This window comes from Typopeltis vanoorti, chromosome 24 (assembly GCF_054136105.1).
Source record: "Typopeltis vanoorti isolate ZY-2024b chromosome 24, IOZ_Tvanoo_1.0, whole genome shotgun sequence".
NCBI lineage: Eukaryota > Metazoa > Arthropoda > Arachnida > Uropygi > Thelyphonidae > Typopeltis > Typopeltis vanoorti.
Window position 1 is genome coordinate 31,756,739 of NC_143572.1, and position 18,047 is coordinate 31,774,785.

General features: G+C 34.2%; 1 protein-coding gene across 1 annotated transcript in view; it reads left to right on the top strand.

The window, feature by feature from the left end:
- LOC150093078 (very long chain fatty acid elongase 1-like) overlaps positions 1–18,047 on the top strand; it is a 28,802-nt gene that overhangs the window by 2,765 nt on the left and 7,990 nt on the right. The window contains exons 3-5 of the mRNA XM_090413988.1: positions 974–1,164; positions 3,253–3,318; positions 16,934–16,990. Of these exons, the coding sequence (XP_090270114.1) occupies positions 974–1,164; positions 3,253–3,318; positions 16,934–16,990 (314 nt within the window). The remainder of the gene's footprint in view (positions 1–973; positions 1,165–3,252; positions 3,319–16,933; positions 16,991–18,047) is intronic.

Below are 18,047 nucleotides of genomic sequence, written 5' to 3' on the forward strand. Positions count from 1 at the left end.
AGGGACCACGAGATAGGGGCACTGTTCAGCCGCCTCTCTTCACCGTTGCGGTGAATAATTAGTCATAATCTTCGACCAGCTGACTCTGAGTGGATACCAGTGAAGATTGAACTATCTTCTCATTCTCCAAAAGTTAGACAGGGCTTAAAACGGCCTCGCGTACTCGCCTACTACGCAATATAATCCTAGGACAAGGCAAACGTTCCACAATTTCTTATGTATTCTCATGTACCTTGTTATTTATTTGAATAACTAAACTTAAAGAGACAACTCGGTTTTTCCGCAGTTTCAATACAATTCGATGTCGTGAGATAATGAGATCGCCCGTTATCATAAACATCTTGTTTTCTCCTATTTAAAATTTGCGATCCCTCTGCATTGTCTCTGAGAAGCATTTCGATATTTAATTTTGTTATTTTCAACTTGTTTGCAATGAAAAATCGTAGAAGCATGCTTGTCTTGTTGATTCATATCTTTAAAAATCTGAAGGTCTGCGTGACAAAAATCTGTAATTATTTTTATATCATACTGAGAAATTATCCCAGGAAAACAATGACTGCCTTAATGAGCAGTGAGGTTCAGACAATTCTATATAAATAAAAAGGAAACAGGAAATGGCTATCCTAACATGCTATCATCTACTTCAACACCTCTCCAAATCAGTTGAATAACGTCCAATATTCTTCATCCATTAGTGAATATATTGAATATATCCAACTACCACTATCAATACCGGTCCAATAATACACTTTCTACACAATTGCTAATATTTCAGTATTATTTTATTAAAATATTTCGCAATATAATTTGATAAATTTATATTTTATATAAATTCAAATGAATATAATTATAAATTAAATTCAATGAGAGACGCTAAATTAAATCTCTTATGAAAGAAGATATTTCATCGCATATTAAGCGCAACTCTTTTTCTTTTAATCAATAGAACACCCCTTTTTTTTGACCATTTCAGATAAAGACATGGACGAATGGCCCTTGATGACCAATCCAAAACTCATCTTGATGATTGTGATCAGTTATATGATGTTTGCCAAGGTAGTGGGTCCAAAATGGATGAAAAATAGGGAGCCATTCGACTTAAGATCAATAAAGTTATTTTACAACTTTAACTTAGCTGTGTTAAGCATGTACATGTTCTTTGAGGTGAGTATCTACCCGTTTGCTAACATGTATATCAAACTCTACTAAATGATATACATGTATATAACATGTATATCATTTAGTAGAGCTCCCTACTAAATGAATCTGAATACCGTACATTTGTCCCTGATATTAGGACATTTTGAAAACAATGATAATAGTAACACTTTTTTTATGATTGCATGATAATATTCTCAATAGTTATATCATTTCTACATCGGTCCAGAAGACAAGTTCATCTAGAGTAACCACGATATGAATTCTACAATATTTCTTTTTTTATGTTATTTTGATTGGATTACCCATCTTAGAGGAATTGAAACAGAATTGAACATCCTGCTAAGAAAAGGAGCCCCTATACTAATGATATACGCATGTCTGTCTATGTCATAAAACATGCTTCGATTTGGGCATATTAGTTTCCAGTATCACATATATTTATAGTCGATAACTTCTAGAGAAGTTACAAATAATTTTTTGGAGTATTTTTTTCCGACATACAACTAGTCAGATGGCCTTGTAAGCTTACTAAGAAGACTGAGTTCACACCTGTTTTCTTAGTTATTTTGCTGTTGGATGATATTTCTTTCAGACAGTGAAGTAATCAGATAACCTTGAGACGAATAAAGATTACAAAATAGAAGAATTGAATGCAATTACAACGAAGATGCTGAGTTATCTTTAATTTCCCGGAAAAGTATAATTGTTCTTATTGCAAAACATGAAACTCGTTACGAAAACACACGCAATGCTTCTAGTTTGGATTTTGTAGCTTTTGTCTCTGTTCTCCAATCAACAGGCCATAGTTTAAAAATAGATTACATATGGACAAACAAATAAAGATGACAAGTAAAAAAATGTCCTCCTCATGCATACCCCTTTATTATTTTGGTTATCTTTAATTCTATCTTGAGAAAGCAATGGAAATCGCTTCCAAATAAAATCAGATTGTGTAACTGATTTTCACAACTAAATTACAGTACGAAACTTTTTTCATACTGTAATGGTGTGTGTGTGTGTGTGTGTGAGATAGAGAGAGAGAGTTACACTATATGAACTCTAGTTTCATATTCGTTGTAAACTGAAGAACGCAACAAATGCAAAGCAACCATCACCACATTAGGAAACCTTCCTCCTCTCCAAACAGCAACACTTGCTCAAAGCCTTGAATAAGAATTTTCATCAAAGTTTTCAAGTAATTTCTTATGGATGAAAATACTAATCAATCTAACAGGTGCTGTTCGCTTTACAAACCTCTCTATAAACCCCACAGAGTAAGCTCATCCTTTCCTAGGCACTAATGGTTAGAGACATCGTTGATAGTTCGGTGAGTCTGTCTTAAAACAGGTGAGAATGCAACACTATTAACTTGTTTGGCTACAAATTGGAAGTACCATACGATAATCACAGTATTGACTCTAGACAGTTTATACTTTCTGTATACTCAGTCTTATTTATAGTTTTTCACTCTCAACAGATAGATTGTTCATACAAAATGAAAACATACACGCTTAGCTAATCTAACAAACTGCTTATATATTTAAGTATATTATTTATAAGACAAATTAAATCTTATTCCATAAAGCAATTATTAAATATTTTTTATTTATTGTTTTTTATACGGATGAGGTTCTTTCCTTCCCTGCACCGCCCCTTAGGACTTCTTAGTGAATTATGTATTTTATCACAGTCGATCCGTTTATTAGGGCCAGATTGCCTGTTCACCCAATTTTCAACCGAGTTTCCAGATGAGAATACCCCTCCCCCTACTTCCTTATGAGACCGGCTAACTCACCTTTCGTCGAAAGAGACCATATAAAGGTTCTTCACATCATGGATGCGAATTGAACTTAGATCTTTCCGACCAAGAGGTTTGTCTATACCGACTGTTAATATTATAGCGTTATAACTTATAATTCCATCAATGTTTGATATATTTTTCCATTAGCTATAGTATTTCATATTGTTTATACAACATTAGAACTAATGTGGAAATTATAAAAAATTTCTAAAATAATTTATTTTAATGTGATCATTTCGTCTTCCATTTCTCGTTATCAGATGACCTTTTTTCTCCTTTTCATTATACAGAGCATAAAAATCTTGTCACGTGCCCCTGCAAGTACATTTCTTTGTCTAACAGGAGACGCTACATTAGTAAGTAAACCTATTATTATTATTATTATTATTATTATTATTATTACTTTATTCACATAATTGATACACAGTCAAAAACAAAATACCTTACAAACAACAATTCAGATTCTACCCATGAATCTAAGAATAGTCTGTCAGGTAGCGTCGTAAAATATGGACTGTTCCAAGTAATGTTGTTTTTTGTAGGTCATATGGGGTCACTTCCATGATGTTTAATTTTTGTAAATGGTTCGAGAGTTTCTTTGAAGTTGCAACAAGTGCACCGATAACTATTGGGATGACTTTGGTGTGTTTAAGCCACAGCTGACCAACTTAGATCTCGATATTAAGTAATTTTTTCCAGTCTTTGTTATTAATGTTGTTATCACTGGGTACTCTGCGATATCCATAATCCAAATCTGTCGATGTCAGGTTTGTATTATCAGAATTGTGATGTCAGGTCTGTTGTGTTCCAAATGACGATCAGTTTGTATTCTCAAGTCCCAGAGAATTTTTGCTGTTTCGTTTTCCAATACTGTTTCTATTTTATGCTGCCACCAGTTATCAGATGTAGGAAAGCCATATTTTTTGCATACATGCCAATGAACTTTTTTGGCCACTTGATCATGACGATATTTATAGTCAGTTTGAGCTATGTTGCTGCAGGCACTGATTAGATGTTCTACAGTCTCATCTTTCTGATTGCATAATCTGCATTTGCTGTTATTATTGATGTTCAAAATTTTGCTTTGATTGCAAAATTAGTTTGTAATGCCTGTTCTTGAGGTGCTAGAATAAATCCTTCTGTTTCTTTTTTAATGCATCCGTGTTGTAGCCTTTGCCACGTCTTGTTCACGTCAACTGTTTTCTTAGTATCTCGAAGAAATTGGCCATGCAAGGGTTTATTTTTACAGGGCACAGATCGGTTATTTTATTGTTCCTTTATGTAATGGGATTTGTTTCCTGCTGCTTTTAGAAGGCCCTCTTGTGTAATTGCTTTAAGCACTGGCTCAGAGCTATTGTCTATGTAATTTTTTAACCTAATTTCTTCTTCCACAGTGTGTCTCACTTCAGCAGACCCCGTCCACCTATTCTCTTCGGTAAGTACAACCGGTTGATATTAATTCATGGATGTAATGCACAATGCATAGTCATTAATTTTCTAGTTTTGCGGTCCAATTCGTCCAGGTCTTTTTTTTTGTCCAATCTATTATGATAGCTGCGTATCGAATGTTATTATTATTAAACTAATTTCTATTTATTATTATATATTCGGACACCTCCATAGAGTCCGAAGACTCATCGGAGGAGACGCAATCTATCATATCTCTCTTTTGAATCCATTAACAGGCAAAGCACTCACAACTGACTCTGGCAACCCACTCCACTGATTCACAACTCTCCAAGCAAAAAATCTAGTCCTCACATCCCTACTGACCACACCTTCGTTCAACTTCTAGGGATGACCCCTTGTTCTAGTCCCTCTAGACAAGTGCTGAAACAACATCGCCCCTGCATCTATCCTATAAAATCCTTTAAGCAACTTAAGTGTTACTAACATATCCCCTCTTATTCCCTTATGAAGGCCTTATAAAAAGGAATAACAACTTTATTATATCTACTTGTTAATGTGTTCTTCAATAGCCAAGTGATCTTGTCTATAACATTCACGGCATTTTCTTCTGCTTCTCTTGCTTAATGATAATACTCATCCAACTAATTCCTACCCGATTAACCCTCCTTACACTAGATATGCAATTCAATACTGCTTTCTCGAGATGATCCTTTAGTACACTCGATGCAATACTCACATCCTTACCCTGCAGTGTTTTATACCATGGTACAGATTTAAGCTTCTTTCTAAGCATGTCATAATCACGTGCCTTGTAGTTCCACAAATACCCCTTCTTGATAGAATATTCTTCATATTTTGCAACCTCCCACGTCAAGATGGCATGGTCACTTTCGCCAATTGGAGGCATTGTTGTCACCTTGGTTATGGAAAGCTCTTCTGATCCTATGATCAGGTCCAATACTCTCACACCCCTAGTCTCTTCCATCACATACTGCCTTAAGTAATTATCTCTTAGCAGGTGTATTAATTCTATTTCCTTCCTGAAATGTAATCTTATTTCCTTTCAGTCCATATCTTCATAGTTGAAGTCCCCCCATAAAAATCACTCGACCTATACGCATTGTACTAATTTGGCGATGCATGTCTTCCAGATCATCCGTCGAACTCCCTGGTCTATAGCAACAATCAACTGTATATTTTGTCTTACTGGTCTTAATCTTACCCTAGATTGCTTCAAAGGAACAGTCATCCTCCGCCTCTCCTATTCTTTTTGGCTTCAATTCATCTGCTATCAGCAGTACTCTTCCCCCCTCCCAATCCTATCTTCTCTATCATCCCTGAAAATACTAAACCTTCACATTCGATCCCTGTAACTACATCATCTGCTGTAAGATGTCTCGGTAATGCTTATAACGTTTGGCGAGGTTGCACAACCAATGCCAAAAAAAACGTATATAGAAACTGCAGCATCCCTTTAGTCCCCCACCCACGTTTGCTTTCTGAATTGACTACCCTATTCAATATTTTTGCTTGAGAGACTAGATTCCTCACTTGGTCATTCTCACACTCACTCTCTTTATGGGGGTTACAGGCAAATTCATCGAAAAACAGTTAATCGAAAGACAATTCACCGAATGCAATTCATCGAACAGCAATTCATCGAAAAAGCAATTCGCCGAATAAACAATTTGCCGAACGACAATTTAACGAATGTCAATTCGTCGAAAATGCAATTCATCGAATGACCAATTCCTCGAATGACAATTCATCGAACGACAATTCGTCGAAAATGCAATTCATCGAGAAAACAATTCACCGAAAATTTTTCGATGAATTCTTTCATAATTCATCGAAAAGTCATTTTTCTTGCAAACTATTGTTTAGAAAATGTTCAGTAACAATGCGGAACGTTACTCATGATACAGACAACATATGGAAGCGGTCATTGAAACGAAATAATTATTTTCTTGCATTTTAGAGCATTTAATGTAAGTGTACATCCTGCTTCATTGTGCAGTTAGCGATTTATCTGTAGGGAAGACAGAAGTACCACATGCACTTATCTCCCGAATAACCTCGAAAACATGTAATTGCAGTTAATAAGGGGAGGAATAGGCTAAGAAATTCGTTTTACCAAATTTTGTCACAATAAGTCTAGTCGATTGAAATTAAAAATTTCATTAAATTTCATCCAGCCAGAGCGAAATTGCTAATATCATTTAGGAACTTCTTTACGGAAATGTCATGATAAAAGTGATCCATTACGAACTAAAACTGAACCGTGCATTCAGCTTCTTGTACTGAAAACTTCTGCTAAGTCAGCAAGTTATTGTAATACATAATTTCGACATTTTTCTTTGTCGCCCCGAATATAGCTGAACTGAAAACTGGAATGGTTCGACATTTTTTTGTAAAAGTTTCAAATACGGAATCCAAATAAATTTTTTTCATTAATAAATGCAATAAATAAATAAATTTACTGAACGTAAGTTAGTAAGCCTAATACTGAGATGACTAGGCTTTTCCTGCTGGAAATAGGCAAGTCGGAAAAGAAGAACAATAAGAATCGATATTGTTCTGTAATTATTCCTTAGTAAAGCAGCATTGCTATACCAACAATCATTATATTGAGGAGGATGAGGGAAAATGGTATTAATCATTAATACTACTACTACTACTAATAATAATAATAAATTGATTCTTTGATGTAAATATTTTTCACAATATAATAATAAAATATACAGGCATTCAGAGTAAAAATATTGGAAAACTTGAAAAAATTCATTCCTGAAGATTTTTCAAGCATGTTTCACTTATTTACTCCTGTTTCTGTTATTCCTCAACGACAGTAGTGCCACATGCACTTATCTCCCGAATAACCTCGAAAGCAAGTAACTGCAGTTAATAAGGGGAGGAATAGGCTAAGAATACTAATGAGTATATGTGTGGGTATATTTCTGGGTTTTGAGGAGGTGATCGGTGCAGTTTGTTTAAAAAAAAAAAATAATAGGTTAAAATATTCTCTAGGAAAGGAAAATAATAAAATAAGGAATGATGAATAAAGAGTCTTAAAAAACAAACCTGTAAACCTTTTAGAAGCATACTCATCTAGTGTTATATTTAGATGAGCAGCGGTTGGAAGTCTTATTCGACTTTTGAAGGATGCCAGTGGTCGGCAGATCACAGTTAGAAAACACAGTGCTAAAGGAAATTGGAATTGGGTTGAGCTGTTTTGAATTAAGGAAGAAGCAACTGGCCTTAAATCCCTGCGTGTTTTTCCTATTCGGTTCGATTGTTTTTCAGCAAGAAAAAAAACAAAGAAAAAATTTCAGAGAGGAAAAACCTTCCATCCTCGTATGAGACAGGCTAACTCACCTTCAGGTTAAACGCCCTGATAAAGGCGCTTGACATCCTTGATAAACGTAGGATGCTGACGTCCTTTTCAGCAGTTTCATTAAATGAGCTGTAGAATTTTTCTCTTCTAGGTTTCTGCAGTTTTGTAGAAAATAAGTTTAGGATGGAGGACTTTTTTTTATACATTCACGCCAGGTTTTTTTGTAGTCTTCCATTTTCCAGAGATGAGATGTTTCTTAAAGTTGATTTTTCTGTTTTGGAATTTTCAAGTTGGTTCGAAAAAATGGCTCAACAATGCGATCGTGCATGATCGCATTGTTTAGCCATTTTTTCCATGAGGAGAAGACTTCGAGAGTGGCATACCTAAATATGCTAGAGAAATTTGTGTTTACCAGATTGAGAATGTGTAGGGCCTCATTTTCCAGCTTGATGGAGCAACTCCACATTATGGCGACTGCGCGTATCCCACTACTTGTGGCCACCGCGCAGTCCCGATTTGATTCCTCTGGATTTCTTCTTTTGCATATATTTATATTCGAGTATAAATAATTAAGTAAAAGAGTTATTTTCCCAAATGATTACTTTTTCCAATTTTTACATATGTTACAATATGTTAGTGTCCGAACAATTCATCGCGAGGAAAAATCAGAAAAATTCATCTCGCGAACTATTGATTGCAGAAAAAATTCGCTGAAAATGTTATTCGCTAGAAAATTGAAATGATATTGCATTGATACCGATCTATGAAAAGTAACTGCAGTGCAAGATAAATTTCGTAAAGGCGTAACTTTTACTAAAGCATAAACTGAACAAACTTATTTCCAATCGCAATACATAAATGTCTTTTTACTGTATTCAGTGTTAAACAAAGCCACCTGTTTTCTGACTTCTGCATTATAGCATCTGTTGAAGTGAAAGTTTCTTTAATGGTACATGGACATTTTCATTGCAGTCTTCGGACAAAACAGAAGTAGTAAAAATTTATCAATTCCTGAGTAAAAATGAATACTTCTGTGTGTTATAAGAAGTTGATTTACAACAAAATATTAGCATTTTTGAGATATCTTCTGTTATTGATAAGACATAAGAGCTGCTGACAGTAAAAAATAAATAAATAAAATAAAAAAAACCTAATGTATTGAGATTAACAAATTGTTCAATGCTAACAATGTTGAGTTCTTTCCTCAAATCGTTGTTTTTAATATGATATTGCGATTGATGCCCTCTATTCACGCTCCTAATCTTTCTCTCTAATATCTGCGGTCTCTAGACTTTGATAGTGTTTTTTTTTTCTTTCTAAACCAGCTTTCAGATCCATAATTTTTTAAAACTGGTTCGAACACTGTCTTGTATACAGCTAGTTTTAGTGTTTTGAATAATTTCTCTAATTCCATGAAACTTTGTTCTTTTTCCTTCCTACCATACCAGCTTTGCTAATTCTGTTGTCTATTTCCATATTTAAAATTTTAAATTTGTCAACTTTACTAAAAATTGTGCCTAAATTGCTGAAATATGCTTCTTCTGTAAGTTCTCCATTCAGGATGCAGTTCACATTTCGTCTTTTTATTGTTGATTTTCATACCAAATTTAATACAGCATTTATTCAGTTTATTCAGGGAAGCAGACTTATACTGGATTTATATGAGAGTATATTATATATATATATATATATTTTTTTTTTTTTTTCTTGTAGGATGTACATTACGATAATATCCAGTGCATAATCACCGTAGATATGTTGAAAATATAATATGAAGGATATCATATAGAAAATGATTCAAAATTTATGCTTATTTAGAAGAATTTCTAATGCTTACGCCCCTTCCTCCTTATTTTCTCCTGCAATTCAATTACATAACCACTCTTAATTTCTACAGGAATGGCCAGGTTTGAAAAAGTTTCCAGAGAGTATTCATAATCTATTACTCCATTTTACCATTTTGACAAAAGAAATAAGAGAATAATATTGTTGTACCGTGAAGATTCTAAATCTGTAATCTTTCTTTGCCATCTTAAATCAGCTGTTCTACTGTCTGCTGAAATTATTTGAAATTTTAGAAACACTATGCTATATTTTCAACGTGTAAAACTGCTTATATGCATACCACACAAAAGAAAGTTCAGTAGAAATTTCAGAATTTTGTTTCTTTTTCTTAAAATAATCTAAATATTTTTACTTCTACTTCTGATGCTGGTTGCTATTTCTGAAGTAATCTACGTCTTAGAAATATTTGATAGTAATCCTCTTAGCTGGAGGAAAAGGGTAAAGGCTTAGATTACTCTGGGTGCTATTGAGAAAGAAAAGAGAGGACACTTAGCCAGAAGGGACACTAAAGTGCCTCAAGCTGTAGTGCGAATTAGATCAAGAATGTCGTGTTTTGTTTTCAATTGTTGATTAGTAGACATCCTAATATAGAAATAAATATAGACATTTCTTTCACAGGTTGATACAGTATTTATCCTAAAATAAGTTCTTAATTTGTAATGATCAGTTTCATTTTTATTATCGAAAAATTATAAATTATTTCTTTCAATTATCTTGAAAAAGAAGATTTGAATTGTTTTTGAAAGAAAAGGAACATATGCATAATCTTATTTTTTGGTGGGGCGGGGGGGTTATAGACTTATTCAATCTGCAGATATTTCAGAGAATTTATTTTATAAATTTCGAAAGACAACTGTTATAAACGTAAATCACTTGGGGAAACATGTCCATTCATTTCAGTGTAAATAGTAGCAAATGTTTAGCTACTTCAACAATGCCATGTATCTAAACTGGAAGAAAAAAATATTTATACAAGAGTAATAACATTTATACAAGAGTAATAACATCTGCTGATGTTCTAACATCAGCAGATTTATATCTGCTGATGTTAGAACTCTTACATAAATAATTTTTTCTGACATATCTCTATTAGTTATAATGTAATCAATCTACAGATTTTTGTCCTCTTTTATTCTATCATCTTATGGGCAGCGATTTCTTCTTTGTACTACAAGAAAAAAAAAAAGCAGATGACACAAGAAAAATATGTAGTATTTTCTTTTTCATTGGGTGAATTTACAATGTCCTTTCTTTGTGTTTTGGAAGGAAAGTGTAAATGATTATTTTCTTACTACTTTTGCCATTATAACACATCTGATACAATTAGTATATCTGAACTAGCAGAAAATATATACATATCAATTTAAATCATAACCTTTAATTTCATTTTGTAATGACCAGTTATACAGGGGAAACCAAGAGGATTACAATATAAAGAAAAAAAAGAAAAAAATAGTGATATGATTAAAGAATTTCATTTTATTTTCTATAAAACAGAGTCGCTCAAGCAGGTCCTTCAGGAAATCTGTGAAGAATTCTTCGAAACATGATTTGAACAAAAATATAACATAATCTTGAACCTCCGCAGCCTGTTTTTTTTTTCAAAAATAATTCAAATATTTCAAATAATTATCGTGAATTAATTTTTTTCGAGAACAAAGAAAACGTTTTGTGGAGTAAGCGATTAGAAAAAATTAGCAAAAAAATAAAAATAAATAAAAATGAAAATAGTGTTCCAAGGTAAGGCGATATTTAAATGAAGAAACTATGCAAGAACCTTTATTTTGTCCAGGCATTAAAATTGCTTTATACAATAAAAAGAGAAAATAAAAATAATTTCTATATTTTTATTTTATCCAATATAACTAGGATTCAGTTACCCAGCATAGAACGAGGAACTGCATTCCTTGTTATAGACAACTGAGATGCAGCTATGAGCGGGAGATAATCCGATTAACTGTTCTCTTCAGCGGGAGGGTTTATCACACCTTCTAATGGACATGCTGGCCGAATTGCACTTCTTATAACTTCAACAGATAGCATTCATCGTATCCAGATTTATCTGGAGGTCTATAGACGTCCTGCCCGGTTGAGGGGGGGGGGGGGTAAACGAGGAGGAACTGGTACAATTAATAGATGACGTTGAACCAAATGGCGGGGAAAGTTCTGCCAAAGATTATGATTGTGATGAGTCCGTTAAAGAATTCAGTTAAAGAAATTAGCAATAGGATTAGACTTGACAAGAAAGCTATTTTATGGAAAATGATCTCTCAATGGAGCTTTCCAGAAAATTTACGGGACAATTGGATATTTGTTTAGTTCCGTATTATGAACTTAATAAAAAATTGTAGCATAGTGGTAAGCAAGGTCTTATTACTGACAATACAACTTATATCTGAGACTTCTCAACAAAACTAACGGCTCCCAAGGGGGCCGCACCCACAGTTTGGGAAGCGCTGGACTAAAATACTTCACATCTGTCTCAAATAATCAAAACAACCCATAACGGTCTTTCCAAAGGTCGAAGTTCTCGAGGTAGCCAGTCAGCTAAAATACCTAGGAGTAACAAGAGATGGAAAATTGAGATTGAGGGATTAGGCCGATGAACGCTGAAAACAATATATACAGGAGCTATACTACCATTGATAAATGACGGTCAGCTTAACAGCACCATGCGACTTATAATCTGGAACCATTAAAACAACTCCTATTTATTGGCTTACAATGCTAAGCAACATAATACCACCAAATCTAAGAAGTGATGCTCTGTCACAGAATATGACAAAGTACTCAGAAATACTGTATTGCATATACATAATGACATATCAGAACTATAGCTTAACAGATTGAAATCAAGAAAGCCCCCCCCCCCTCTTCGTGAAGATAAACATCTGAGAATGATTAATTAAAATACTAAAAATTAATGGAAACGAGTGTGGAGCATAAATACTAATGCCCAACTCAAAATTTAGTTTGATAGTTGCTGCCTCAACATCCCGGCAGGGGCGAGCAGTAGTGGCTGGCGCCTGTGTGCAAAACTTTAGTTGGCGCCCCTATCCTCCCCTCCAATTAAATAAATCACTTTAAAAAAACGTTTTTTTTTAAAAATATTTCCTTCTCTTTGGCGCCTTTACTATCCTGGCGCCTGTGTGCATCGCACACATTGCACATATGGCCGGCGTGTCCCTGTATCCCGGGTGTGGAATTGGAAAGACATGGATAACACTGAACAGGATCAGATTGGATCAGAGAACATAATCTTAACTTATAAGTGCTTTGTCCGTCAAACGTGTAACTGCCTGTTTTACTGTAATTATTTATCATTTACACTTTTTCTTTATTTTACTTTTTACATATCTGTACCCATTTTTGTAAATGTACTTTTATAACTTTATGTAGATTGCCATACGATAAACAATAAATAACCTCCTGGTAGGGTTACTGTTGGGAAGAAAACGAAAACACCACACACATACACTTAGTAATCTACAGTTTATTCGACATCTGAAACAACTATCGTTCAAAGATTTGAACCGTAGGTCAGATGTCCACAGAAACTGCACTTTCTCGCGATAGTTTAGGGCTCCTGTGCAGTCAGTCGAAATGATCAATTTATTGTTTTTTCCCTTAACATTAGATATCACTCTTTCTAGACATGTAGAATGATGCTAAGCTGCAAACATAACTTTAACTAGGCAAAATAGCTGAAAATATCACAACATTTTCTGCAAAAATGGTATGGCGCCGTAAATGAATTCATTTTTTATATTTAGAAAGACATCCCAACTAATGTAATTCTGATTTTTATGTGTGGTCTCTTTGAGTTTACTTAGGTAGGGCGATATCGATGTTTATTCTTCTTTCTGTCAATTTACTATTTCATAGCGAACACTCTCTCTCGTTTCGTTTTGGTTGCCTAAGAAATATCGATGTTTATTTTAATTTTTTAAATTTAGTAAAAAAAAAAAAAAATTACAAGCATTTATACTTCCAGTCTATTTTTGACATCCGTGCATCATGGTACGTGAAGAAATTTCATAGTGAATGCTTTGCTTTCTCTATGTAAAAAAATGTGGCTAATATTCCTTTCTTAATTAAATTCATGTATTTCAGTAATGTAAACTTGCGTACTACAGAACTATATATATATATATATATATATAACGTTTTTTAACTTGGGTATATTATGTATTCAAGATACCAAATAATTTTATATAAACTTGGTTTTAATCCTATTTCCCAAGTAAGCAAACGGACAAGAAAGTCAAGTTTGCGCCTGCAAGTAGTGCAAGTCCAAGACAACTCTTGGTAGTGCCAGTCGAGGCAACTCTTGGTAAAGGTGGATAAAGTTCTGATCACTTTTCTTAGTGTGTATAATACTAATATACTAATAACTAACTAACTAATATACTAATAACTAACTAACTAATATATATATATATATATATATATATGTGTGTGTGTGTGTGTGTGTGTGTGTGTATATATAATATAATATATATAATAATATATAACTAAATAATAACTAATAAAAAGTAACATACTAATAAAGTATACTAAGAAAAGTGACCACAGCTTTATCCACCTTTACCACGAGTTGCCTTGGACTTGCACTACTTACAGGCGCAAACTTGAATTTCTTGTCTGTTTGCTTACTTGGGAAATAGGATTAAAACCAAGTTAATATAAAATTACTTGGTATCTTGAATATATATATATATATATATATATATCTTCTTTGTTAGCGTAAACTTTCATTTCCTGATAACATGATCAGGAAAGAAACTGTCTACCGGCAATTTATTCTTACAATTCATTTGTAAATATATAGGCTGTGTATTTTTTAATGCCTGGAAAAGAAACTTTTTTTTTTCCTGGAATCATTCATTCATTATTTGGTGCCACAAGTAAACATGTGGAGAGCAATTAACTTTTCTTAACAATTAACTAGAATCTACACAACTCTTAGTGACTGATCTTCAGGACCCTTCCGTGGGTTTGCGCCGCCTGAGTGCAAAATTTTTGTGCCCCCCCCCCTTTAAAAATTAAAAGATCCCGAAGTACAGTAACACGTTTCGAATCATTTTATTATACTGCACATTAAGAGGAAATCTCCCTCTCTCTCTCTCTCTCTGTAAAAAATATAGTTTATGATCCTTTTTCATTAACGTATTCATTTTTATTAGCTAATGCTGCTATTTAGAATTTATGATCAGAGATGTTGAAGCCTAGATTAATATCATATTAAAAGAGTTTTTTTTTTTAAGGGGAAGGGGCGGAAAAATATGCTACTGCACGTGGCGACAAAATTTCTAGGGTTGGCCCTGGGGCCAGCCCTGGTGAATATGGTGTTTGAGGTAGATATTGAAATCCCAAGTCGTATATTGTCTGTTGGATTTCATAAGCAGGTGCATTGTCCTGCAAAAGCAACACGCCTCTGCTTAGTTTCTCGAACCGATTTTCCTTCAGTACCTCCTTCAATTCCTTCAGAGCTGCTGTAACAGTTTCACCTTTCTTGAGGTAAGGTAAGGATTACACCATCCATATCCTAAAAGACAATGGCAAGAACTTTCCCTGCTGACTGTTTGGTTCGAAACTTCTTTGGCCTTGGAGAACCTTTGTGTCTCCACTCCATTGACTGTTTCTTCGTCACTATGACCCATTATTTGGGTCATTGTGACGAAGCCATGTTTCATCAACGGTTAGAATATGAGCTAAAAAATTTCACGAGGATGAAATCCCTTTATGAAATGTTCTTTTAACATCTCAACTATACCCGCCTCAGTGGATATCATTCACTGCAACCAGTATGCCCCGCCAAAAAATCGCTTTCCGAACGAAGTAGGATAAATAGTAGTTATAAACAGTAGGATAATAAAAAGATATATACCTCTCAAAATAATTCAAAACAAACAAAAAAAAAAAAAAAATTGCACACACATCTTCGCCCCCACACGCCTTATAATTCATTTTTCGGTGAACTGTATTTTCGATGAATTGTGATTTTTCGATGAATTGTTGTTTTTCGATCAATTGCGTTTCGATGAATTGTCTTTTCGATTAACTGCTCATCGGTGAATTGCTTTTTCGGGGAATTGTCTTTCGATGAATTGCTTTTTCGATTAATTGTTGTTCGATAAACTGATTTTCGATGAATTGTTTATTCGGTGAATTGCTTTTTCGATGAATTGTTGTTCGATGAATTGCCTTCGATGAATTGTCTTTCGGTAAACTGTTTTTCGATGAACTCTCCGGATACCCTTTATGGGTACTTTCACACAAATTCATCTGCTTCCACCCTAACTGCTTACGTTTCCTTGAATTTGCATTCAGCATGCTTAGTGAACAAAGCTCTCCCCAGACACCTAACGCCAACACCATTCAGAGGCAGTCCATCCGAATTGTACAAATCCCTCTTTCCGTCAAACAGAGACCACATCCATAAATTTTACATCATTTTGTTTGCACAATTTACGTATGGACTCATTGGCTATCGATATCATTCTCCTCAGTTGGTCTCTAGCGTGGTAGGACACTTATAATCTTCACCTTCTCGCTCTTCAGTTTTGCTTCTTCTAACAACTCCTTGACATCTTCCCTCAGAATATTTCTCGCCTCTCAAATCATTGGTACCAACCAAGACAATCATTTCCTTCGACTTACCTTTCTGCATCCGGATGGTGTGGCCCCAATATCGCGACATTTTCGTGAATTTTTGCACTGGAAAGCACAATTTTGTCACCCTTTCATTAAGTACTTCCCCTGATCATTGAGTCTTCATACATAATTTTCTCCATAACTTGTTTGTCTTGCTTGTCCGGTAGGTCTTTATTATTCCTTCGAATAACCTCCTTCTTTCTTTTTTCAGCCCTGCTTGCCTTCTGGATGTTTTTCAATTTCGCGCTTTGTCCTATGAAGGAGGATGACATTTAAAGCGCTATTTCTTTATCGATATCCATTTCGTTCTCCTCATTTCCACGGCCTCACGTTCGATATTAATAACACCATTTTCCATCTTTGAAATGCTTGATACATCCTCTCTCTCCAGCCTCATTTTCCTTCCACATATTCTTTAATTTGCTTAAAGAATTTCACACACACTGCACTGAATAAAATCCCGTAAATTCAAATAGCGGGACGACGTGGTCTTTGCCACCATTGTTCGTTGCGTTGGTACCATGCCGACAATATCACAATAAAAACGTTATAAAGATACTAAGTACTCTAAAAACACGAAAATCTCTACTAATAAACTTACTAATGCATTACAATTTAAAGAACATTGTGGACTTATTATTGTAGACTTATAATTTTTATGCTATTGCATGTCCATCATTGTTAAGATTTTAACTCAATTATCATTTTGTTAATTTCTTTCTCAGGCTCGCTTTGAATCATGGATATTTTTATTGACGAAGATCGTTGAATTTGCTGATACTGTAAGTAATCTCTTTATAAAATAAATATCTAATTAACCTTGTTCTTCAACTATTGTTAATGGTATGAACTGTATTTAAGATTTTTTCAATAAGAAAATATTCTTAAATTACCCATTCCTGTTTCTAAATATTCCAACATAAAATCTTAAAACATTTTAAAGATTTTTAGCATTTGTTTTATTTTTAATACAAATACTTTGATCATTTAACATATAAAATGTCAACAATACAATTTCAAAAAACAAAATTGATCTTTTAGTATCAATTTCACATTCTCGAACATATTTTGTAACGATTAATTAAGGTTGTTCCTTGTAATGTAAAGTTCCTATAGGTAGCCTAGAGTTAGTTGCACTTTCTTGAACTAAGAACAAGGAACCACGAGTTAAAACATATTATGAACATTTTATCTTAACTCAGTGATGTCACAAAAATGGAAGACCCTTCACTCTTGGAGATTAAGTCGCTATTATCAAGTCAGTGGCAAGTACACGGGTGCAAAATGGAACAGAAAATTTGAAGTATCACAATCGCAAATTTTGTGGATACTTTTTTTTTACTTTACTTGACTTTAGTTCCACCGTAGTTATTGCAAATCATTTGCGTTTTTGTGGGTGTCTTTGTCTGTAGCTGCTGTGTTCAAGGGGCCGGTTTGCATGTTCTTGGGGGACGACAAAACCTAGTTTCTGGATGAAAAAAACAAGCCCCCCCCCTACCTCCGTAGGAGACTGGCTTACTCACTTAGTCACTTTTAGTAAAGAGAAAGATAGATAAAGTTGCTCACATTTTGGACGGGAATCGAATCCAGGTCATTCTGATCAAAGGGTTTCGTTCTATACCGACTGAGCTACAGAGGCTCTAAAACATTGCTTTATCTATCTATCTATCTATGCTGTAAATGTGTATTGATATATCAACATTATGTATACAAATCATTACATACACTATATTGACAAAAGTATTTATCAATATAGTGTATGTAATTACAACTGGCAACTTACGTGCCAGGCAAATGTCGAATCCTACCACATGCAAATATTCAGGGAGTGTCTGCGTA